This window comes from Macrobrachium rosenbergii, chromosome 2 (genome assembly GCF_040412425.1).
Source record: "Macrobrachium rosenbergii isolate ZJJX-2024 chromosome 2, ASM4041242v1, whole genome shotgun sequence".
Taxonomy (NCBI): domain Eukaryota; kingdom Metazoa; phylum Arthropoda; class Malacostraca; order Decapoda; family Palaemonidae; genus Macrobrachium; species Macrobrachium rosenbergii.
Window position 1 is genome coordinate 74,255,438 of NC_089742.1, and position 25,687 is coordinate 74,281,124.

A 25,687-nucleotide genomic window follows, 5' to 3' on the forward strand; every position below is an offset into this window, starting at 1 on the left:
TTCAGAAGATACTGTATCATCTAAAAGGAGACTCGCATCTTCAGAATACTTGTCATCTGATCAAAGCATCAAGTCCATTGATAGAGTTTGCTGCTGGCGTTGTTACTGGATTGATTTACACCATAGTTATTGTTTTTCTCTTGGGCTGCATTACTAAAGAAATCAGTTCATCGACTCTCGACGATCATATTTTAGTACAGGAGAAATTATACGACTACAACTTCAAAAACATTTATTTGAGAGTGTGTAAATGTGCAAGACCAAAACAATACCATGCAATGTAAGAACATTTAGAAATATTTTGTTAAAAAGTCTCAACCATTATTGTATTTATCACACACACACAATGAGCTGCGCAACTAATAATACATGACAGATCTGAAGCAAAATCCAGTGACATCATTTAAAAGGATTTTTTTTATACAGTTAAGTCTTGAACTCATAGCTGCCAACACAATAATCTTTATAAGAGGTGAAATATTAGTTACTATATGAATTACATAAAGTAAGACATGCAATATGATATACTTATGAAATGAATTCATCTCTTATCACGACTAAAAATTCGGCAGCTGTGATCATGACTGACAGAGGTAATGATATTCTATCTACGTAAACAATGTAATAATTAGCAGAGTTATCACTATACATAAAAAATAACTGTATGATAACACTCCAAATTGTACTGAAATCAGTGTATCACAGAATGTTCAGCATTTTCCATATACAACTAGAAACAAGCTAAGGAGATATTCAAATGACCTTAATTTAAGTGAAGAAATAATGTTAGTTGATGGAAGGAAGGGATCTAATGCATGGCCAGTGTTTTTGCACATCCGGGAGCTACTGGGTAATTTTTATCGTGTGTTCAGAAGTAAGGGAACAGAACTACTTTCCTTATTTAGAATGACTGTTTCATAAACTAATGATTGTTTCAACGTCTGGCAAAAACTCGTCAATAATAGAGCAGCGATGTGTCATTAGTCTACCAGTCAATGGGAGCAATTGACTTGGGTTTCCCCGTGCACTAACCAACCCATCAGTTCCTGCGTTTCACACATTACCACCTAGAAGGTCTAGAACCCTCAAATCCTTCACTTCCTCCAGTGAATCCTTCATGATCGATGTGCCTAGGCAAAGAGTACTGATGACACTTATTTGGTAAAGACCAGATCTGGCCATAAAAGTGTCAGACATGCCTAATAAAGCCTCCAAGTGTCTTTTACAGTGATGTGCATCAGACGCTGCCATAGCCTATCAAAACTGACGGTCTTAAGAATTCTTATATCACAGTTTCTATTCTATCCAGATTTTCTCTGGAGAAAATCCATGAGGCAACTGGGAAAGACTATGCCATATGAATTTCTCCTTTTCAAATGCAGGAGTTCTCAGATATTCTAACAACTATTTCCGACCTTTCCCATTCATAGGGTACGGTCTCGTTCCCATGCCGGGCAGCACCAAAGGTGTTTTGGGGTTATCCTAATTTCAAAAGTATCAGTTATTCTTTCTAGTTCTGGAGATTCTTTTATGTCCGTCTCCAGTGGTGTTTCTACCCCTGTTCTTGCATGTTCGACTTCACTTTCAGATGTTCTTAACATTTCCAACGTTAAGCAACAGTCATTGAAAATAGAAAATTGCAAAAATAGATCTACTAATAAGTTAAAAACTGCAAAAATAGATTTACTAATAAGTTTAGAGCTGCAAAAATAGACTTACTAATAATTTCCTCAAGCAACTCATTGATTTCTCTACCTCTTAGCCAATGAAGACTGCAACACTTGGGCATCGATAACGTAAGAGGGACAGGGATACAAAAGGAGTGCAAAGCAAGGAAAAAGAAGGAAAACACCTAAGTGCTTGGAAAAGAATAACGTTGTATCATTCTTTCCAAACTAACGAGAGAAAGCAAGACAAGTTTCAACTGTGCGCCCTCTCACTCTTACCGGAACCACCATCGTCAGTCTATTCTGTCTCGCCCGAAGAGGCCGGGGAGAGAACGTCCATCGGGGTCGGGGTCGGGGTCGGGGCCCTCAGGGGAGAGAGAGAGGCGGGAGGCGTCTGCGAGAGGTGGGGGGTGGGAGGGGGGAAGGGGTCGAGTGATGGGTGGTGGTCTGGGATTTTATTTTACATGTTGATTGTCACGCAATTCAAATTTCATAACGATGAACTCACAAAGCTTATTTAGATAATAACAACCTACAAGTACTTAACAGACTAACTTGAGAATACACACAAAAGGAGAAATAATCCACTCAAGAAACGCTTTGGTATGCAGACACAAACGCACAGTTTTAAAAACAGTTTGCGTACAAAGGCTACCAAGATCTGCCATTAAGATATGCCGCCTTTTGAAGCACACGCGCATTAAAGAGAAGATTCTGCTTCCACCACGATATTCACGAGCACTGGCTGAGTCCTGTGCCTCATCGCCCATCTCACGGGGTATTTTAGGAAGCGTCCGAAAGAAGGTGCGCAGAATGAATGAGCAGCAGTTTTATCTTACCTTTATGCTACAGCGTTGGATATTGACTGAATGTTTACTCTGCTGTCATTTGTACTCCACTTAAAGTGAGTATAATTAAAATATATCAAGTGTTCCGAAAACATACAGACGTAATTTGTAAAAAAATATTCATATTCTATCTTCATATTAGTCTTTAATATCAGTATCAAAAGAAGAATTCACTAAATATTGATGATCAACAATCTGTTTAAATTTCATGGAAATTTAAAAATTTTATATATAAGTTTCATTATTGAGAAAATATTAGTCGGTCCACCAATTAGACAATTAACAGCTCTGCAGATTAAGGCTAATAGGAGCTTTTTTTGCTTGTACGCAAGGAAAATCTATAAATTCCATGAAGTTAACAAATTGCTTTTCATGTTAGGTTGTCTTTCTAACTAGAAGAGAGAGAGAGAGAGAGAGAGAGAGAGAGAGAGAGAGAGAGAGAGAGAGAGAGAGAGAGAGAGAGAGAGAGAAAACAAAAGATTTCATACTTTTCATATTTACTTGCATTTAATAATATTGTCTTTAAACGTTGACAGGAGATTATCTTCAGGGCCAAAAGTTAATATTAGGAATGAGGCACAATTACATCACAGATTTCATGGACAGCTTATTTTGTGTTTACATTGTCAAAAGCTTGAAATTTGAATCCTTCTACTTTTTCTTGATCGTTGAAAGCCTTATCATAACCCTTTGCCCATGCTGTATTTCCCCTTCATTTACAGTCATTCTCATAATGGACCCGTCACATAAAGATTTCTCTGTTTAACAACTTATTCCCTTCCATTAACTGGTTCTGCCTCACCCATTTACTTAACAATACTTGAATAAACAAGAAAGCAGCAGATTCGTAGGGTTCTTCCAGAGCACCGAAGGTAACTGATTGTCTACGTAGCAAATAATGTGACAACTCCTCTTTGAAGCTTTTTGGTGGTCGATCTATTGTAAGACTTCGAATGTGGTTTGATGTCTGAATTTGATTGCTCCTGAAAAGCCCAGTGAATTTCAATGCTTTTTGTAATTTTGGTCAACCATTATGCAAATGGCCCGTGGTATTCGTCTTGATAGGGACACCGGGTGGATGAATTTTCATCTGTTCGATGCCGAAAGCAGAGAGAATGACATTCACGACAGAAATGACGAAGAGGAACACGACGATGATATTGTTGAGAATGTCCGCAGCTGTATGTTGCTGTGGGTCATTAATGTTCATCCCACCAATTATTAAGAACAGCACTCCCACCAGAACCTAAAATGACAAGACATTCACATTAATCTTGTTACTGAAAAAGACCTCTTTACATCACATAGCTTATTTGGAAAGTACATTTTATTTAAAAAGCTTTTTTTCTGGCCAGGCTTAAGAGAGGATGAAGTTTCAAGTTATACCTTGGTACTGTGACCTGTTTGGGCTCTGCTGTTGCATCTGCTAATCATTGAAGTAACAAGATTTGAAAGCTGAAAGCACAACGCTTTTAATCAAAATACAAAGTCTCAGAAAACCAGGACATGCATTAGCAATTAGTCATGGAAAGAAAGTGGAGGTGCAGAAAGAGAAGACTCGCATGAAAACACTCCGGAATTCAAAGCTGTGATCAGTACCACCCGAAGAGGATTCTACTTCAGTTAAGTGCTGTGATGGTTAAGGCAACTTTTCTAAATCGATGCGAAGAAGAACTGTTGTTTTCCATTAAGATAAAATCAGTTTTGTGCTGCACTTTTTTAACGGAGCAAATTTGCTAATTTGACTCCTTAATTCCATATTAAAGAACAGTAATTGAGAGTTACTTATTAAGTTGATTGAGACAGCAGCGAAGCATTTTTTTAGGGTTCCTCCTCAGTGACGGTTAATGCAAACAAAAAAGGTGGCGCCTGGGAAGGAACCAGACAGTTTCTGAAAGCATCTACCTAAAAGAGTCCTTCGTGTCCTAATCATAATGACTATGAATGAGTGCCTTGTACTGTCATAAGGTCGGATACGTGACTCTGAGGCAATTATATTCCAAAGGACGAGGCAACCACGGCACTTGTGAAGAGGCAAACAAAATGCAAGAACACGCAATGGTAGGTTTCAAGTTTGAACAGCGGTTGATGAGCAATAAAATATCCATCTCAAAATCATTCATTGATTAAAAAAAAACTTGAATGATGAAGATACAATACACTGGCTTTTTTCGTTATATATTTGACTATTACAGCGGTTGCCAATAAGACGTCTTTACTCATGATAATATTGAAGAGAATACTGCCGTGTTTCCCGTTTTCTTTGGAACATAATTATTGGACAATAAACTTTGCGAACAGAAAATCAACTTGGCTTACTTGAGGTAACTTTCATGACCTAAGGGATGAGAAAGCCTTCCCCTTTTTGCAGGTTGCTGCCATTGTTGAAGCCCAGCTTAATAGCGTCTATGGCCGAAATAAGTAAAGACAATACAAGCACTGTATGGTTCAGTGCCTCAGCTGCCTTGTGATGCGATTCTCTTTTGATGTTCAGAACTGACAAACAAGCCATCAGCACGCCAGCCAAGCCCTATGACAGACAAAACACTCGGTAAAATCTCTAGCCTTGCTTCTGTTGCACCTCATGCGTGCCGTATGGCTGCTTTACACTCACTGGCATTACATAAAAAGTTGAAAACATTGCGGTGGGCAGCATTCTGTTCAAGTGACTTTGGAAAGAAGAGGAGCCTTTTCACTTCTGCAGTCTCTCAGCCAGAAGAGACAAATGCACCAACATTTCCACTCAACGAATCTTGAAGGTCCAATTTTTTTTTACAACAAACTAGCTTCTAAATTCTGACAAGAAATAATCCGCCGAATATGTAAAACAGGAACAACACATACACACATACATACACACACAGAGAAAGAGAGAAACAGATAGACAGACAGAGATACTTCTTACATTTTCACACAAGGAGAAGCACACATCAAAAATTTACGTGGCCCAGGAGAAATAATCATTTGATTGTTGTTCATTTGAACATCATACGTCACTGAATGCAACCAGGAAGTATCATAATACTGATGGTAGCCCAGAAATACCATTTATGACCCCTGTTTCTTAATAAGACAGACAACCACAGAAGCACGCACACACAGTATATAAATATATCTGTGAGTAGGCCTATGTGGGTTTCAAACGGCATTTTCCTGTTACAAGGAGATTGCTCCTAAAGGAGACAGCCTTCCCATTGCTCAGAAACTCAAGGTAAAAATTAAGATTGCTGACCCACACCTCTTTTCTAGATCTCAGCTAATTTTAAATAGCTAAGAAGGGAACCGGAATCCGACCAGAAGGAGCACAGCTCATTATCTTTCTTGCTGGCTTGGTGGTTAAGGTTACTGTTGCCGTATTCTTACACCAAAAGTCATATGGGTAGAAGGAATTCACATATATAATTCTCTTTGTGTGTAAGCTATTCCCAAGGACAAGTGAAATTGAACCCAGTGACTTAAGGATATACAATATATATATATATATATATATATATATATATATATATATATATATATATATGTATGTATATATATATATATATGTATATATATGCATATACATCTGTATATATGTATACATATATACAGTATATACATAATATATATACATATATCATGTCGGTGCGTATGTTATATACACGTGACGGACATGTATAAACAGCTGTGCTTATATATTTGTATGTTTACCGACACCAAAATATAGTCTTAGGTCTTTGGAGGTTGTCTCATTAATTTTATTTCTGCTCTAGTCTGATATATATATATATATATATATATATATATATATATATATATATATATATATATATATATATATATATATATATATATATATATATATAATCTGTGCGTGTGTGCAGTGAAAAGTTTTGGTTTTCAAGAGAAGAAAGAGGAAAGAAAAACAGGACTGTTTCCAACGTGCCCTAATTTACAGTTCGATATCCGGCCTGATCAAACCACCAGGATATGCCTGCTTGACCTTAAAATCTTGAAAACCCATGATATGCAAGATTACAGTACAATAAGCTCAGTGTCTTTTCAAGGACTACAGCTGACATTACGAGGCGTCCGCATTTATAAAACCGCTAGGTCGCGCGCTGGAAAGCTTCCACTTGGGATAGTCGAGATTCTAGACTCAAACAAAGACGCCAGAGTTATCCCTTAGTATAGAGACAGTCAAGCTAATCACCTTTTATTAGAATAATGCATTTCTAGCGTTCACTCTTATATACAATATCTGTCAGATGACACTCGTATCTGACTGTTCTGCTACTAAACTAGTCCTCAAGAGCTTAGGTCTCATAGAAGGCCTGCAAACCGACCTAACAATTCTCTAATACTGTTTGTTAGATTGCCATTTTTTATGACTGAATCCCACCAGAGAGCTAGAGAAAATACTCGTAGCTCCTCCTTGGGTTACTGTAATGTGTGTGCATGTTCAAATAAGCTGTGTACATGAGTGGATATCCAAAATTACAAACATGTAGATGACAAGGTTAAATCAACATTGCTTGATGTAAGGTCCGTTTCACATATAAGGATTTTTCTGACACAAGAGAAACATTTTATTTTCTGAAAATATTCTAAGTCCTATAAAAATTGTACATTGTTTTCAAGACAAAAAATGATTATCATTAATCAATGACATCCCGTTATTTCCTTTCGGGCGTTTTTTTTTTAAAGAGGGGAGTTTGTTACCCTACATTCACATTCTAGTTAAAACTTATAAAAATACCTGAAAGCAAAAACTAAAACTAGTAAAATATTGCGATTGTGAAAGCAGACAAGTGAAAACCGTGTAACGGTACCTATCTACTTAACAACACAGGTTAAATAAGCGAACATTATTCATACGGAAACGACAACGAAAGAATTTTTGTTATTGTGATCAGAGGCTTCAACAGGTGATTTTTCCTTTCACGAATGTTTTATCATTTTAAAGTACTTTGATAATATTTTGAAGCGGTAAGTGAAAGAAAAAGACACGAGTGTTGCCGTCAATCTCAACAAGACAAAAAAAGAAGAATGTTAGCAAGGAAATACTGAATGGCGGGGAGCAGGCAGACGCCCTCCTTAGACCCAGTAATGTTGAAGTGACGCGGCAGAAAGGCTGCATCCGAACTCCCGTCTTTCTGTCTGGCTCCTTCACTCGCCAGTGAACTGCTCCACTTGGATGTCTGATGGAGTAATTCCAAAAGCTGAGATGATGATATTGAGAACGGCTATGAGAGACACACAAATGAGATTGAAATGGTTGATGGTGAGAGCTGAGAGGCGGTAGCTCTCATCGTGCAAGTTGCAGTCGCGACACATGGTCAGAGTCAGGGACAAGGCAGCAGCTACTAGCTGTTGTAAAGACGACAAAGACAAGTTTCAGTTTTATGGCCAGTGATCCCTACAATAAACAAAATCAGAGATTACAAGCTTAAGACATATCAATAATATGTGAATTCTCTGTCTCTGTTGTAACATAGTTATTGTATATTCACCAAATACACACACACACACACACACATATATATATATATATATATATATATATATATATATATATATATATATATATATATATATATATATATATATATATATATATATATATATATATATGATGCAGAATTTTGTTTAAAAAGAACATTCATACAAATCAATAAAATGTATAATATATTAATCCATTAAAATCATTAGACTTTATATTTTCATAAATAATGAAATACATTCACCTAACATAAAGCACATGAAAACGAAAAATGTTATATCTGTTAGTGAAACTACAAACCTGACATTATGTACATAGAGCTTCCCCTCCCAATGTGCCGAATAAAGACCATAGGAGAAACCTCTGTCATCTTTAGGACTGAGCATTCGATCAGCATATTCTGTACACACAACAGCCGCCATTTAGTGACTGGGGTTGCCCAGCCTCAAAAACCCCGAGTGCCATACGTTTGCAACCAATTCATAGTCTACAAAGGGCAATGCCTTATGTTCTAGGTAATTTCCAACATTTTCTTGCTACCTCTAACATGATCCTCCCAGAGAATTGGCCAAACCTCCTTGACCTCTCTTTTTTGATGCATTGGCAACATGACCCTCGGACGGGCAGGCTGATTTCACAATCAAGAATCTCTTCTTTTGCTTTAAAAATTCGTTTACTATTAATAAAATTACAAATGATTCAGCGATAAAAGTCTGGCCACAGTGCACAGACAGACAGACAAACACTACATCAGAAGACAATGCCACAACACATGGCCTGCATCAGATTTGGATCCACTGGTGAAAATAAGTACGATGTACACAAGTATTGAAGCATTTTCTGAAAATGCAAGCTAGCTAACTGCCCTCACCCTTCTTTCACCCATCTTACCTATCAGCTAAAAAAAAAAAAAAAAAAAAAAAAATTTACTTCATGTGGCATGTAATTTTTTTTCCCGAGTTAAGACAATTACAAAAGTTTAACTTCCGGTAACTACCAGGAAGGCCTGCAAATTGTTTAGGACAGTTATATTATCATTAGATACAGTTAGCTAGCTTAAAATGTCTTGTACTCAAAAGAAAATGGGTGTGACATTCGACAATAATCTTTGCAGCAAAGAAAAAAAATGACCCTTTTCTGATTGCTAGAATAGTGGAGGAATCTTGGATATCCTACCACCCCGTCGCCCATCTTTGATTCAGCAAATTCTGAAAACGAATCGCCGAAGAAATCTCGCCACATTCCCGAACGTATTTAATAGCAGAGTATCGGAAAGCTTTCATGGCTTTCGGATTCGGTATCATGCATCGAGTCTGGAATTGGAGTCTGCTGGGAAAAGCACTGTAAACATCTCGTACCTTGCAGTTACCTTTGACATGAATATTTCTGGTAGTGTACTGACCTTGAGGGCAAGAGTCACCGAGAGGTGAACCATCTATCTACTTGTCTGTCTATATAACTATATGTCTATATATCTACATATATACAGTATATGTATATATATATATATATATATATATATATATGTATATATATATACAGTACATACGTATATATGTGTATATACGTACACACATATATGTATGCAAATAATATATATATACATACGACCAAAAATTTTCATGTCAGAGCTAACTGCAAGGTACGAGATGTTTACAGTGCTTTTCCCAGCAGACTCCAGTTCCAGACTCGATGCATAATACCGAATCCGAAAGCCATGAAAGCTTTCCGATACTCAGCTATTAAATACGTTCGGGAATGTGGTGAGATTTCTTTGGCGAAACACACACAAACACAAACACACACACATACACTCACATATATATATATGTATATATATATATATATATATATATATATATATATATATATATATATATATATATATATATATATATATATATATATATGAACAAAGTTACAGCCACGAAGGAAGAGTGAAACAGTGGAGATGCTAAGTACTTTCGTCTTATTACCAAGACTTGGTCACGTATTTACACACACACACCCACACATATGTGCGTGTGTGTGTGTGTTTAGACTGTAGTGCAATTGGTAGCATGCTCTCTCTCCTATCAAACCGAAGTCCCTAGGTTCGCCTCGTGCGCAGGAACTGACACAAGGGTACGCTTCTTTACGAAAGCATAGTGGTCTTGTTGACGTAAACTATGAACTGGATACAACAACAGTCTTCAAAATAAGGCCATGACGCTTCCTCATCCCAAAAGACTTGCTGAGAAACGAAGGGTTAACTACCTTTGCACCCCTTATGTAAAGTACACTGGCATTTTGCACTATATATATATATATATATATATATATATATATATATATATATATATATATATATATATATATATATATATATATATGTATATATATATATATATATATATATATATATATATATATACGTATATATATACAGTATGTATACATTATATATATAACTGAATCACAAAGATATGGAACGTGATGAATGTAAAATAAAGGCAAATGCCATGAAGGAATAAGTGAAACAACGGAGTGGATGCTAGGCCTTTCAACACACGATCCTTTACTAGCAGACTCAAGTAAAGGACCATGTGTCGAAAGGCCTAGCAACCACTCCGTGGTTTTACTTTTCCTTCGTGGTATTTGCCTTTACACACACACACACACACACACACACACACACACACACACACACACACACACACACACACACACATATATATATATATATATATATATATATATATATATATATATATATATATATATATATATATATATATATATATATATATATATATAGAAGATCCTTGTCACTAACTCGCACGTAACTTTTTTATGCTCTCTATTACTGGACCTTCAATATCGAATTCAATTTACCCCGGAATAACTTAAATCCAAAAGGAATATACAATCAAGTGTTGCGTCATGAACTCTTATTGCCGACGCTGTCTAGGACATTCTATTATTTTCTTTGCAAAATTTAATTTTCAAAGGCAATGTAAGGACCCAGTCGAGATATTACAAAGATGTTGTCCGGTCCTCGACAATTCGGAAGCCGTAAAAGCATCGAAGGATGAATTTTTGTGTATAGGTAGAGGCTAAAATAACTAAATCTGTTACGGAAAACATTTGCTGAGATATCACTCCTTATTTCGAGCAGGAATAACTACAAAAACTGCAGAGTAGGGGACGTGGTCTTGATAAATAATAAGAACAAAACCTAGAAGAAAGAGAGTTGTTTATTGATCAACACTGTTACCATAGGAGCGGTTAAATTCCACTGACGCAGAACACAAGTTTCACTGTATCATTGGTTAACAGCGCAGTACATAATGATACCAGTTACTTTTAAGTAAATTTTGATTGTCATCAGTGGATTTTGCCTTTTAGCAGAAATCACGAAGCGTGTAAAAGTCCACAGCAACTGGGAAAAAAATTCCTAAGTTGTCGAAATAAAAAAAAAAAAGAAGGACTTTCCGCTTGGCACAATCATGATATAATTGTGCCAAGCTTAAAGTCTTTTTTATTTTACTTGAAATCGTTAACATATTATGTTAACTATTTCAAATGCTTGTGACAATAAAATCACATTGTAAAAAAGTAAATATGGTCAAGTGATACACAATGATTCAGAATCGAGTGGGTGGGTGGGCGATAACACCTTAGGTGTCACGCATAGAGCCGGCAATGACCCAAGGTCAGCCGTTCCGATTAATCATGAATGAAGGTGTGTTGTGGATCGATGCTGCCGCTTACAAGGGCGCTTTCGATATTGACTCATGATTAGTCATATCCAGTTAGCCACGCACACCACTATAGAACTTACTTTTTAACCTGTCCTTGCCAATGCTGCTACTTTGATAAATGTCTGATAATCGCCATGCAATTGTTCAAGCAATAAAACTGAGTAGTGAGAATAAAACATTCCTAGAGAATGTTCAAGAAATACTGTCCTTCCGAAATACAATGTTCACAGTCCTTTCTGAATATGCATACTCGCCACTATTTACGAAATTTAAAATTATTTTCAAACTAAAGGAGCCATGGGTGTTCCTCTTTTCAAGCCAATCGCCTTCCCTCTTTATTTTTATCTCTCTCACCCATCTCATTTCAGCGTGCGAAGGCTGCAGTGTTCTGAAACTTCTGAGGACAATGAAAGCCAAAGGACCTGTGAAGTTTCTTTGTTAACCACGCAGACATATAGACTACGCGGCTATTCTAATGACAAGGAAACCCCCAAAATTGCAAAGATGTTGTTCACATTTCCCTAAGGTTGAATTTTACATAACTTAAAGGACGGCAACCAATAGAGTGTGTACATATGTGGGTTAGGGCAGAGGGAAACACTCTAGGCCTGCGGCGCCTAATCGACAACTGATTTTAGTCTTTGCTCCACTCAATGTGCATTTGCCTCCCCGTTTTAGTTTTCTGTTAAAAAACCAATTGAGATGGCTATTTGTCTGTCCGTCCGCACTTTTTCTGTCCGCCCTCAAATCTTAAAAACTACTGAGGCTAGAGGCTGCAAATTGGTATGTTGATCATCCACCCTCTAATCATCAAGCCTACCAAATTGCAGCCCTCTAGCCTCAGCAGTTTTTATTTTATCTAATTCAAACCTAAAGCTAGCCATGATCGTGCGTCTGGCACTGCTATAGGTGCCAACAACACAGGCCACCACCGGGTCGTGGCTGAAAGTTTCATGGGCCGTGGCTGAGAGTTTCATACAGCATTATACTCTGTACAGAAAACTAGTTTCTTTGTGCTCCTAACACGAGGGTGCAGGAGGGTCAGCGAGCCACGCAGCAGCTGCAACTCTCTCAGCCAACAAGGGTGATATAATCACACAGTTAACATGCACAACCTTCCAAGATCGATCCTCGTTCAAAAATATCTTGGATAAATATTCCTACGCCAGTACATCGTTTATCCTTGTACGAAGGTTATCGAAGAGGTTGCAGCAGCTCGCTAAATCACAACCAAGAATACTGTATCACATTATCTGGAAAACAAATAAACTATCTCAAAGTGATTTTTGGATCTTTCCTAGATAGTAACCCCAAGGGTTTTAACCCGGTATGTATCCACCATTGCAGCGCGTTTAGTACAAGCCTGTTGGGAATTGCCGTAAAAACATAAACAAAAAACTGTAAATGTCATAAAGATAATGACCCAAGACATCCTAGATAACGACCCCCGAAAACCTTCGATCACTATCTAGGAAAGATCCTCTTTTTAAAACCTAGTGAGGTAGGATATGTGTGACATCTTTGTCATCAAAATGCATGATGTGGCATGCGACTCAAACACCGTAGTTGTCGGGTTCAGTTCCTTGTACCTCAGACAAGCCTTATCATTAAAGTTCTGTATTTCCCTGACCCTTTGCTTGACATTTTAAGAATAATTTTATACCTTGTTGAAGAAGATATTCAATTTCCGGGCACCCATTATAACCTCCGTGTGCTTTCCAGCGCCACTGAAAACTGCTGCCTTGCTTGATATGAGACGGACACTTCAGTCCAGCTCATAATCTGTCTTGGAAGGCGGGCAGGTCCTTGTATGGAGATTTCTCCCATGGTATCGTGTGTGTAGGCAGTACGAATTGGATCATCGTCAGTGCCAATAAATTGGGGGTTGCGTGTCCTTTCGCTGTTTTGTAAATCTTAAAAAAAAAAAATCCAAGAATACGAATTCAGCAGTACTGATTGATCTAGCGTTGGGCTTAATCTTCATAAAACTCATCGAATGTAGGACCGAGGAGCATTGCCATCGTCGGGCGCCGTTTTGTTTTTTTCTCCCCATCTGATTTGGTTTGAGTTGCTATAATATTTTCCCTTTATTTTAGATCGAGAAGTGATAGAGTTTCCTTTTCTCCTCCTGGCTTGGGTAGAGAGTTTCTTTTCCCCTGCAGATAAGAACAGTGAAAGCATCTCAACACGCTCAAATTCGAGCTATTTTTCGTCTCCCATTTTAGGAGGGTGGTGCAAATTGCCATCTTCCACCCCTGGAGTTCTTCATGTCCGAGTTGAAGCGTAACACATGAATGCATGCAGGCAACTTCCCTCTTCTTTAATATCCAGGAGTCCTCAGAAACGCGGCGAGTTGCACTGCCTCTCTTTTCCAATGTGTACATCGAAGGGTGGCTAAGAATTTCGGGGTATAAAACAATTCTTTAATCATGGATACCTAAGCACTTAAGAATTCATGATGTAAATATTAAGAAACCATTTAAACAGTATATTTAAACATTCCTTGTGGTCAAGAATTTCGTAGGTCTATAGCGCTAGAGTACTGTGGCTTATATAGTTAAACGAAGAGCCACGATTTCGGTTTGCCAATTCCCTCCGTACTCATGATGCTCTTGCATTGAATAGTAGCATCTATCTTCGGTATACAATTTTTAGTGAGTCTGAGAAGGCAGGTTAATCTTTCGCCAATACTTGTTGCATCATTTCATAAAATGCGCAATTTTCGCAGAATCATGGACGATTAATTACATTCGCCGATTTCGTGATTTTTTTGCTACATCACAGGTCAACGCACTCGTCACCTTCTATTGAGTGTTCCCGCGCTGAATTTCTTTTTTGCTGTTTGCAAAAGGCTTTTCTGCTCAGGTTTCCTGTCGCTTTGATAAATTTGTACATTCTCACGCTATGTACGTGGTTTTTGTCTACCGTTTGCGTTACTGATTTGTATGCCGAACCTGCTCTTATGCATTGCAATATCATCAGCATTGTATTTCTTCTCTTTTCCAATTGACTTTTTTTTTAATATAGCTATTCTTAAAATTAGCCTATTCATTTTGATCATGTACTCTCACATTGAATAACATATTTGTTAAATCTACTGAATTAGAAAAAGGGGGTTGTGATGTAATATATTCTAGCATTCCTCTTCATTTACATTTATATCTCTTGACAACTTTCGTCACTTGGCACCTCGACAACCTTTGCCTTTTTTTTTTTTTCTTTTTTCATGATAATACGTTTCCGCACGGCAGCTTGAGTCCGTGCCAATTTCGTACTCAAAATGATCCGTTTTCATGGACTAATAGTTGCTGCTTTCGATCAGTTTGGAAGCTCTTTTTGCCCCACTCACTTCCTCCTTCGTCAGATCGTCGCTCGCGTCGCCCCTCCCCAACACGTGTGTACGTCTCTCTCTCTCTCTCTCTCTCTCTCTCTCTCTCTCTCTCTCTCTCTCTCTCTCTCTCGCCACGTTATGAAAACCATAGATAATACGTCTCCATTTTACTGTACTACTAAAGAATACATATGAATACTCCTGCAGCAACATATGAAATGATCTTAAAAGACACGTGAATTAGTTCCCATACCAGTTATCACAGTGGCCCCCACAATCCTTGGTGTTTGACCTTCAACGCGTTGTACAACTGCCTGTTACGGTGATTTGCGAGCACTACCGAATTCTCGATAAGGCTTATGACATCGTCAAGAAAAGACTGAAGGATACTTCCTGAGTCTATGGGAGTAGCTCACCACAGCCATTAGCACCAGGAAAAGTTTGTTTTTAGTCTCTGAAAGCCTTCGATATCATGAAAACAATCAAAATAGCTCTGTTATTGCATGAAACTGTTAAGTGGCCCATTCATCTCTCTATCTCCGCCCTTCGAACACACCACGAATATGTGTTATCGTGAAGAAAGTGCCAGTCCTGATCAAATATACGCCCAGCTGAGTGAAATTGTTAAGCAGTTTGAAAAGACTAAGATTAGACATTGTTGAGGAGAAGTATTAAAACTTGTAAGCCTCGAAGAAATGTTCCCTAAAAATACACTTTCTGGTAATCGGCTAAAGAACAACGCGAAATGCCAGTGCCCATTGGAAGTTGTTGAGGTGCTTCATGAGTGGCTCAGCGGTGTTAGATCCACTGACAAATGCGTTCTCCAGACGAGTCATGAATCTGGCCATTGAATTTAGGGCCCCTGAACCCAAAGTCTGTCCAAAGACTCACCATGCTTGCAGATTTTAAAAGTATATCTTAGGGTGCGTACCCACCAAGCCATTCAATTCAAATAAATCAATTCAAGTCACTTCATTCAATTCATTTTGACTAAACATCGTTCCAACCACCACAATCAGCGCGTACTTCTCATTCATGAGTCATCTAGTATGAAATTTAGAGATGGACGCATCTGACGTTGCAGAAATAGCAGTGTTGTTATTGCTAAAAAGGCGTAGAAGGAGGCGGAGGACACAAATGTGGGTGCATCCCATAAATTGTAGGAGAGCTGATTTTGGAGCATTTGCTCATTTGAGAGAACAACTCAGAAAAGTTTCATGACTTCTTTAGGATCAACAACGAACAGTTTAAGATGCTGGTTGAGTTGCTTCGACCCTCCATTGACGAATTACCGTCGTGCTATTCAACCGGAAGAAAGACTGGCCGTTTATCTAAGGTAAGTGAAGAATTTAAAATTATTCCCTTTATGAACTGGTCGAGCGTTTAATAATGAGCTGTAAGTGAGACAGACTTTATTTCTGATGTTTATTCTTCCAATATTGTTACATGATGGATACAATTAATGGTGTTAATATTCCAATTAGGTACATTATTGATGGATACAATTAATGGTGTTAATATTCCAATTAGGTACATATACTGAACTGAACTACCAATAAAGGGGATTATAAAAGAAAATATTACCCTGCCATTAACTACATAACGTAAAATAATAATATAAAATGAAAATTACACAGTTTATATGGGCAATTAAAGGGTTACTTCTCAAACAACACTTTACTAGCATATGCTGATGTCGTTTCATGACCATATGCTGATGTCGTTTCATGACAATATGCTGACGTCGTTTGATGAGCATATGGTGATGGGGTTTCATAAGCATATGGTGATGGTGTTTCTTGAGCATATGATGATGGTGTTTCTTGAGCATATGGTGATGGTGTTTCTTGAGCATATGTTGATGGTGTTTCTTGAGCATATGTTGATTGTTTAGACGGTTTTTGCAGTTAGGGTAACCGTAGAACTTTTCATTCGCTGCGAGTTTTCTACGAAAAGATTTCAATTCTAATGTCAAGCCAAGGGAGAAGACAGAAAATGACGATCTGAGTCTGATTCTGTTTCATTTCTACTAAGCTTGTTCTCGCATCTTTTGCAAACGATTTGCTCATCTACATCACTTTAGCTCACAGCGACGTTTCTTGGTGGCAGTTTTTTCTTTGCTGTAGATGATGGCTGATTAACTTTCCTCTTCATAAACATCCACATTACCTGCAGTTCCTACTGAACGCGCACTGTCAGTATCAGTGCAGCATCATCCGTATCAATGATTTCAGTATTTATTTTCAAGGGGTGGCGGTGGCTAGATGTGGCACGGGGTGCCACATAAGGTGTGAGAATACCATTGTGTCGTTATTTCCTTACTTTGACATTGGCCGAACCAGATGGATGGTATCAAGTTTATAAGGAGACGCTCACCACGTCCACAGGCTAGCTGAAGCGGTTGCTCTGTGAGGGCACTGAATGAACGAAGTACGCGTTCAATACGCGAACAAAACACGTTTAATACATGTGTGATTCATGTAGAAATGAATTTACATATTTAATAGTTATTATTAAAAATAATGAAAAATATAAATATTAGGAAATATACCTGTAGCTACATGCTAAATTATTGCCTTATTTGTATTATTGCAGTCGGATGATTGTCATTCAATGCTGAAAAAATGGAACCAAACGCATCACTGAATGTGAATGGCCAGGAATTGAGTAGAATTGGTATGAATTGAATGGCACGGTGGGAACGCTTGAGAATTAACGTGATCCATCATGGTCAGTCATGAATGGCAAATTGAATTATTGATTTGAATTGAATGGCAGGGTACGCACCCTTAGTCTTTACCACTGAGCTGATTCTCTGTGAAATTAGAGGATTAATTTATTTTGATTTTTGCAACGGGACCTACAGTTTATTGTGGAATCCGAACCACATTATAGCGAGAAATGAATCTCTATCACCAGAAATAAATTACTCTTATTCTTCATTGGCCGGTTTCGAACCTGCGGCCAGCAGAGTGCAAGCTTCGCCCAACAAAGAAGCAAGAGGCTTTCCTGTGAAATTAGAAATCAATTTGATTTTTGCACTTCTTATGCATAAAATGCTTTCCTCTTCGTCCGTTTCTCTCTCTCTCTCTCTCTCTCTCTCTCTCTCTCTCTCTCTCTCTCTCTCTCTCTCTCTCTCTCTCTCTCTCGTTATCATCTCTGTTGGATGGCCAGAGTCAGGTGGTCCACAATTGGTCTCCTGCTCCCTTTCATACTTGACCACACTGACCATCTGAGATATACAACATCTGTCGAAGTAAGGCTATGGGCCTAACAAGACTTGTACATACTGGGATGAAAGGATTCTATTTCGTCGAGGGGACTGATGTACCCCTTCAGGATTTTGCAGCTGAGCAGCACAACTGGAGCAAGCATGGTATTCATCTGTCAAGGGAATGATATTGTCTCTAGTAATGCATACCTTTCTCAGCTTCCTCCTAAGCACTATAAAACCTGTTTGCAATTTTCAAATATCAGAGCAATTCCTTAAACTTCTTCCTGCAAACATATATATATCAACCCTATAACCCTATTCAAAGATAACTAATTAGAATGAAACATATGAATGACAAAAAACATGGATTTACACGTTAGCCTCACTTTACGGCTCTCTTGTAGGCTTTGGCATCTGAAGATAATAGAGGTATATATTTATTTATATATAAAGTCCCAGATGCCTCATCACTTTACATAAAAACAAATCACTCCCAAGTACAACTTTATGTACGGTGTTATGTGCACCTGTTTCCCAAAAAGCATAGAGTCGAATCCCAGAAATGGCAGAAGCGCTTATGATAATTCCCTTTGGGAGTTATTCCCAAGGTATTGCGAATCCGATACCAAGGAATATTTACGGTTTAATATTTGTGAGTATGAAAAAAGTCTCATGACAGACATCAGTACTTAGTCCTAATCTGTCTCAGCAGTCCTTAAGTAGGTTCTTAAAGAATGGGTGTCTTTTCCCGGATATTACCTATAGATCCTGACCCCTGAAAACCCTTCGGGATCACTATCTAGGAAAGATCCCTTTCCTGGATAGTGACCCCCAGGGGACCTTTCCTAGATAGTGGACCCTTGGCGGTCACTATCTAGGAAACATCCCTTTCTAGATAGTGACCCCAAGGATCTTTCCAAGATAGTAAACACTTGGCGGTCACTATCTAGGAAAGATTCCTAGATAGTGACCCCCAAGGGATCTTTCCTAGATAGTGAACCCTTGGGGGTCACTATCTAGGAAAGATCCCTTTCATAGTTAGTGACCCCCAAGGGATCTTTCCAAGATAGTGAATGCCTGGTGGTCACTATCTAGGAAAGATTCCTTTCCTAGATAGTGACCCCCAAGGGTTTTAGGGGGCCAATATCTAGGAAAGATCCCTTTTCCCTTATGGCAAAGCGCCTTGGGGAGATCACTGACCCAGATCATTAGAACATCGCTCCTTTCGTCTTCCATCACCCAGTGGCTGATGTCCCAGACACCGAAAGCCATCTCTTTCTATACTAGTAAAAGAGTTTCTTCTAGGAAGTGTAATGGAGGATCAGGAGGAAAAAATAAGTAGACTTTATCCGTTAAGCTCCATTTTGGGCAACGTGAATAATATTTCTTGAGAACTAATCATAATATGCCTGCCATTAAAGTTTCTTATATCAAACTGACTAAAAAGGGTACAGCTCAGTAGCAGGACGTGCCAGTCTGAGCACTATAACGGAAGTGAAAAATAAGTATACCTTGGTTTAACCAGACCACTGAGCTGATTAACAGCTCTCCTAGGGCTGGCCCGAAGGATTAGACTTATTTTACGTGGCTAAGAACCAACTGGTTACCTAGCAACGGGACCTACAACTTATTGTGGAATCCGACCCACATTATAGCGAGAAATGAATTTCTATCACCAGAAATAAATTCCTCTTATTCTTCATTGGCCGGTCGGAGATTCGAACGCGCGGCCAGCAGAGTGCTAACTATAACGGAAGACCAAAGGAAGTCTGACCCCCATAACTTTCTTGCCCTCAACTCAAAGATCAAGACATCTAGAAATATGAAACAATATTTTATTTCTCGGGCAGTTTTGCAAGGCCTCTACACACACACACACACACACACACACACACACACACACACACACACACACACACATATATATATATATATATATATATATATATATATATATATATATATATATATATATATATATATATATATATATATATCTAAATCACGAAAATACGGAACGTGATGAATATATAAATAAAGACAATGCCACTTTCCTTCGTGGTATTGCCTTTATATACATGTAATATATATATATATATATATATATATATATATATATATATATATATATATATATATATATATATATATATATATATATATATATATATATATATATATATATATATATATATATATATATATATATATATATATATATTGTTTTATATCTACGTGTATATACAATTCAAGTACATTTTTGCAACTGCAGACATCGACTCCAAACATGTACAAACCATGATGTTAAATGCAAGCAACAGTTGCAGCAGCTTAGGACAACGAAATCAGGACACATATTCACCTGCAACACGAGAGACGTTATGATGAGTCCCAGCATGACCGAGTAGAACTCGTAGCCCTTCCCCAGCTGAAGAACATACTTGAGCTGCGAGGCATTAGCTGTCAGCAAGGCAATATCCAGCATTCCCTGAGCGATGGTCTTCTTCGTGGCATATTTGTTGGGGTCGAGAGTCTTCCCTCCCTGCAAAAACAAAACAAAAATCATCGATAAGTTACAAGAGGTCAGACTCACCGGACGTAGGTCACTCAATAGATTCTTCATGATTCTTTGCTAATGGAATGGAATGGAATGTAGCGTTTAGGCCAAAGGACAAGCACTGGGACCTATGAGGTCATTTAGCGCTGGAAAGGAAATTGACAGTCGGTAAGTCTGAAAGGTGTTACAAGAGGAAAACCTCGTAATTACACTAGGAAATAATAGACTGTGGATAGCAAGATGGAAGAAAGATAATATGAATGGAAGTACAGTAAAAGGAATGACAGGGGTTGCAGCTAGGGAATGAAAGGGGTTGCAGCTAAATCCGAAGGGACGCTGCAAAGAACCTCTAGTAGTGCCTACAGTGCACCCGTGAGGTGCACTGACGGCACTACCCCCATACAGAGATTCTTTGCTAACGAACGTTATGATGCAAATAAACCAAATCAGAGGAGCATTTAGTTCAACAGCTTAGTTTTCATTCCATATGAACTGATGAGGATATATGGACACACGTCAGCAGATTTAGGGACTCGGTTTTATGCCATCTATGAGATATCAGTGAAGTGTCAAGAAATGAAAAGATTCCCAGCTTGTGTGAAATAGGTCTACTTTAATCTTTCATCTCCACCCATGTCATTTAGCCCAAACCTTTCAACTTTTACAGACTGGTGATTAGGGAAACTTTGATTCGGCATATTTACAAGGGCCCCACTGACTGACTATTTATGACAAAAGACAAAATTTATGGATACACATCGTTTGTATAGCATTATAGAAAAAGACAATGAAAAAATTTCAGTGATGATAATGATGAATAGTAATGAAAATAATAGTAAGAATGCTATTAAAATACTAATAATGATCATAATATAACTGATAGTGTATGTGGATGATAACGTCTTGGCATTCAGTTTCATAGTACATGACATTTACTGTAACTTTTCTAAAGTTCAAGCAACCTTCTTTCATCAGGAGGAATTCCTTACTCCTCTGCATCTCCTGTTTTCGGTGCTTCATTTCCCTGGCATATTACAAGTCACACTTGACAGAAAATTTGACCACTCGCTAGTCACCTCGCTGAATCAGGTATATCTATTTATCCCCTCGCAGAATTTCGGGTCGGTCCACTTCCTCACCTCTAATCCGCTTTGGGCGCCGGTAACATGCGAGCCTCTGCAGTCTCTGCGATGGATTCGACAAGGGATTCCATTCAATTAGAAACGTGCCAGTAGCAGAAGGCCACCATGGATGGCGCGTTTGGTAGAGCGTGCGCGCGCCTGTTTCATGATAACAGGAATTGATATTTTAGTCGAACTTTTTAAAAGATTGATGTTGCACTGATAAAATATTAGGGAATCGAGAAGCCAGGAGTCCGCTGCGTGTTGTCATTACATTTGAATAGATCCGAGGAATATGGATAGCACATTCAATACGTCAAAGATGAATATAAAAAACTTAACATCCCTTCGCATATTGAGGATGGATCTACCTGATATGAATGCATCATCAGATGTATATTCTTATCCTTCTTGGTAGAGTGGTGGCAGATATTGCTTTATCCAGAATCAGATTTAGAAGTTTTCACAGAAAAGCTAAATTAAAAACTATTTGGACATTGAGAAGACAAGTGTTCTTTGTATCTGGACGTTGCAGTTACATAGATCTTTTCATTGTGACCAGATAATCTAGTGATTGTACAATATCAACTGCCTCTTCACCAGACCACTTTAGAACAGGATTTTAATGCTTATTTCATATTTTTCTCTCCTTAGGAGTCTTCTTTCTATGTGAAATGACAAAGTCCCGTGAATGAAGAAAAGCAGAAACCAACTATTTTCATGACACAAGGGTGAATAAATACATTTGAGAATGTCCTAACGGGACTATTTTTAGCAGGTGAATTTTCCAAACGGCAAGACCTTGCAATTGACGATATAAATAACTGTCTTATGGTGGTCAGTGACTTCCTGATTTGGAACATTATACACTCAAATATCCATTTAAGAGGCAACCCTCGAATATATCTCAGGGTGTCCCGAATATATCTCAGGGTGTCCAATTAGTTTTTTAGTTTTCTGTAAAAGAAAACTATTGAGATGGCTTTGTCTGTCCGTCCGCACTTTTTCTGTCCGCCCTCAGATCTTAAAAACTGCTGAGGCTTGAGGGCTGCAAATTGGTATGTTGATCATCCACTCTTCAATCATCAAACATACCAAATTGCAGCCCTCTATCCTTAGTAGTTTTTTTTACATAAGGGAATAACCTAATGACATCAAACTTTGCGGGCTACTTAACCAACAACACGTAAAAATGCGCCATGAAACTCTCAGCCGCGTCCCATGAAACTTTCAGCCACGGCCTGGTGGTGGCCTGTGTTGTTGGCATATATAGCGGTGCCAGACGCACGATTATGGCTAACTTTAACCTTAAATGAAATAAAAACTACTGAGGCTAGAAGGCGGCAATTTGGTATGTTTGATGACTGGAGGATGGATGATCAAATACCAATTTGCAGCCCTCTACCCTCAGGAGCTCTTAAGATCTGAGGGCGGACGGAAAAAGTGCGGACGGAGAGACAAAGCCATCTCAATGGTTTTCTTTTACAGAAATCTACAATGAATCAGAACTCCAAAAAGATAACAATACTAGACAAGTGCAACCAGAAGAGACAACTGTGATTCTTTATGATACAAATAAATGACTGACTAACCAAAGAAACTCAACTACGGATAAAGCAAACTAACATTATAAGGGTTTAACCTAAAATCAAAATCTGAGCCTCCAGGAGGAGTGACAAACTATGCAGGGATTCATATACTGGCAAACTTACTCAAGAACCCCTGCCCTTATCACATATTTCATGGTATTTGAATCAGCTTAGAATGGAAAAAGTACTTTTCTTTATACAATAAGTTAGAAGTAATGATGGTCACGACGTTACCAAAAAATTAGTTTCATTAGAACTTTACCAATCACAATATCATAGGGATAACAAATAAGAACTAACAATCTTAGTGCATTATGGGACAGCTCATCGATAAATTGCAAGCACAAGCAAGAATGAACAAGTAAAAAATGCGCCGAAGTTTCTTCGGGGTAATCGAGTTTTCTGTAGAGCGTATAATGTTGTATGAACCGCGGCCCATGAAACTTTCAGCCACGGCCCAGTGGTGACCTGTCCTATATCGTTGCCAGACGCACGATCATGGCTAACCTTGACCTAAATAAAATAAAAACTGCTGGGGCTAGGGGGCTGCAATTTGGTATGTTTGATGATTGGAGGGTGGATGATCAACATACCAATTTGCAGCCCTCTAGCATCAGTAGTTTTTAACATCTGAGGGTGGACAGAAAAAGTGCGGACGGACAGATAAAGCCATCTCAATGGTTTTCTTTTACAGAAAACTAAAAAGCACAGCTCGTTATGAAAGGCAACTGAAAAGGGGCTGGGCACGTCACAAAAATTTGCCTGAAAGCGGAAAATGGAAAATTCTAAGGAATACGACCTGCAAGACAAGACGACAGCCAAACAGTGCGTGTGTGCGTGCTAGATACAGGTGAATGGAACACTTTCTGTATGAGGGAGGGTTCACCAACCTGCTATGAACTTTCTGTGTGGATATATAGAGCAACTGTTGTTTTGAAAGTTATTTTTTTATTCAGAGGAAGGTCATCATTTTGACAGATGTTAACCAACGATTATGGCAATGAACGTTGCAATTTTACACAAGATAACTTTTGACTGTTTGACTGTTCCGATACTATTTCTAATAACTACTATTACTAATCTGGGAAGTTCATTACTCTCATTTGACAATTGAATATAAGCTGAGAGTAACATTTTGCAATATTCAGGAGCAAAACAGAAACTCTCCAGAGCAGAAAAGAAATAACGTCAAATAGAAAAGTGGGACGATTTGAGTCTGCGCTGAAATGACACTGTGACGTCATATCCGGGGATGGCCTTGGGGAACAAAAGAGCGTGCTTCCTGGCCAACGCTATTCGAGGCCCTTATATCACGCTCCGTACACCAGCACCACCGCTCAACTGATTTCCTGCGACTGACAATCGATACATTTACGTCAACACTAGAATGGGCGGGACTGGTTGCCGTGGAGGGAAGACGTCAGCTTCGTCAAAATTCCTAACGCAAGAAATACAGTAAAGTTCCTCTGGGGACCACTTCACGAACTGTCCTTTTTATTATTATTATTATTATTATTATTATTATTATTATTATTATTATCTATGTCATAACCTGTAGATTTTCATATTTCAGCTTAATCTCATGCTGTGCCCTTTTTTTTTTTTTGGGGGGTAGGTGGGGGAAGGGTTGGGACAAGAGAGAGGAGCTACCCATGAAATTTTATTTTCTTTCCCGATCAAAACGACCTAATGGTTTAGGTCTGTTGTAATTAAGGATGCGTGAAGAGTAGAATAAAACAGCATTACAAGAACCAATAGCGAATGTAGGCGAAGAGTTACAGATAATGATAATTGTTTATATCTGCGACAATAATTTTATCTTTCCACTTATAAATTCGGTCATTAGTGAGTAGCACAGTATTTTTCTCTGCAGTACATGTGACTCACGGTTAAAACTCGTTCTGTTTTAAACCCTATGTTTTTCTGCTCCCTTTTATCAAGTGCAATTGCACGGTTTCATCTATCCTACCTTCTCCATTTTCTTTATTAGCAGTCGACCACCAGCGACTGTTCTTTCACTGGTGGATAAGAATTTGGATCCTGACAAGAAGGGTCAAGCGAAAGGTTAGTGGGTCATTTGTATAGTACAACAAAGTCTTCAAGCCAGCAATTTAATCGACTTCCTTATCAAAATGTTT

The 25,687-nt window shown here is 38.3% G+C and overlaps 1 protein-coding gene across 2 annotated transcripts in view; it reads right to left on the bottom strand.

The window, feature by feature from the left end:
• Nucleotides 1-219: 219 nt before the first annotated feature.
• The window catches only part of LOC136848647 (ninjurin-1-like), a 41,958-nt gene continuing 16,490 nt past the window's right edge, over nucleotides 220-25,687 (bottom strand). The window contains exons 2-3 of one of the 2 annotated variants that reach the window (XM_067121067.1): nucleotides 20,645-20,824; nucleotides 220-3,761 (exon numbers count right to left, since the gene is read on the bottom strand). In XM_067121067.1, coding sequence (XP_066977168.1) covers nucleotides 3,540-3,761; nucleotides 20,645-20,824 — 402 coding nt within the window. In that variant the 3' untranslated portion in view covers nucleotides 220-3,539. Of the gene's footprint in view, nucleotides 3,762-7,518; nucleotides 7,862-20,644; nucleotides 20,825-25,687 lie in introns of those variants that run through there. The other variant, XM_067121061.1, reaches the window with a different exon arrangement.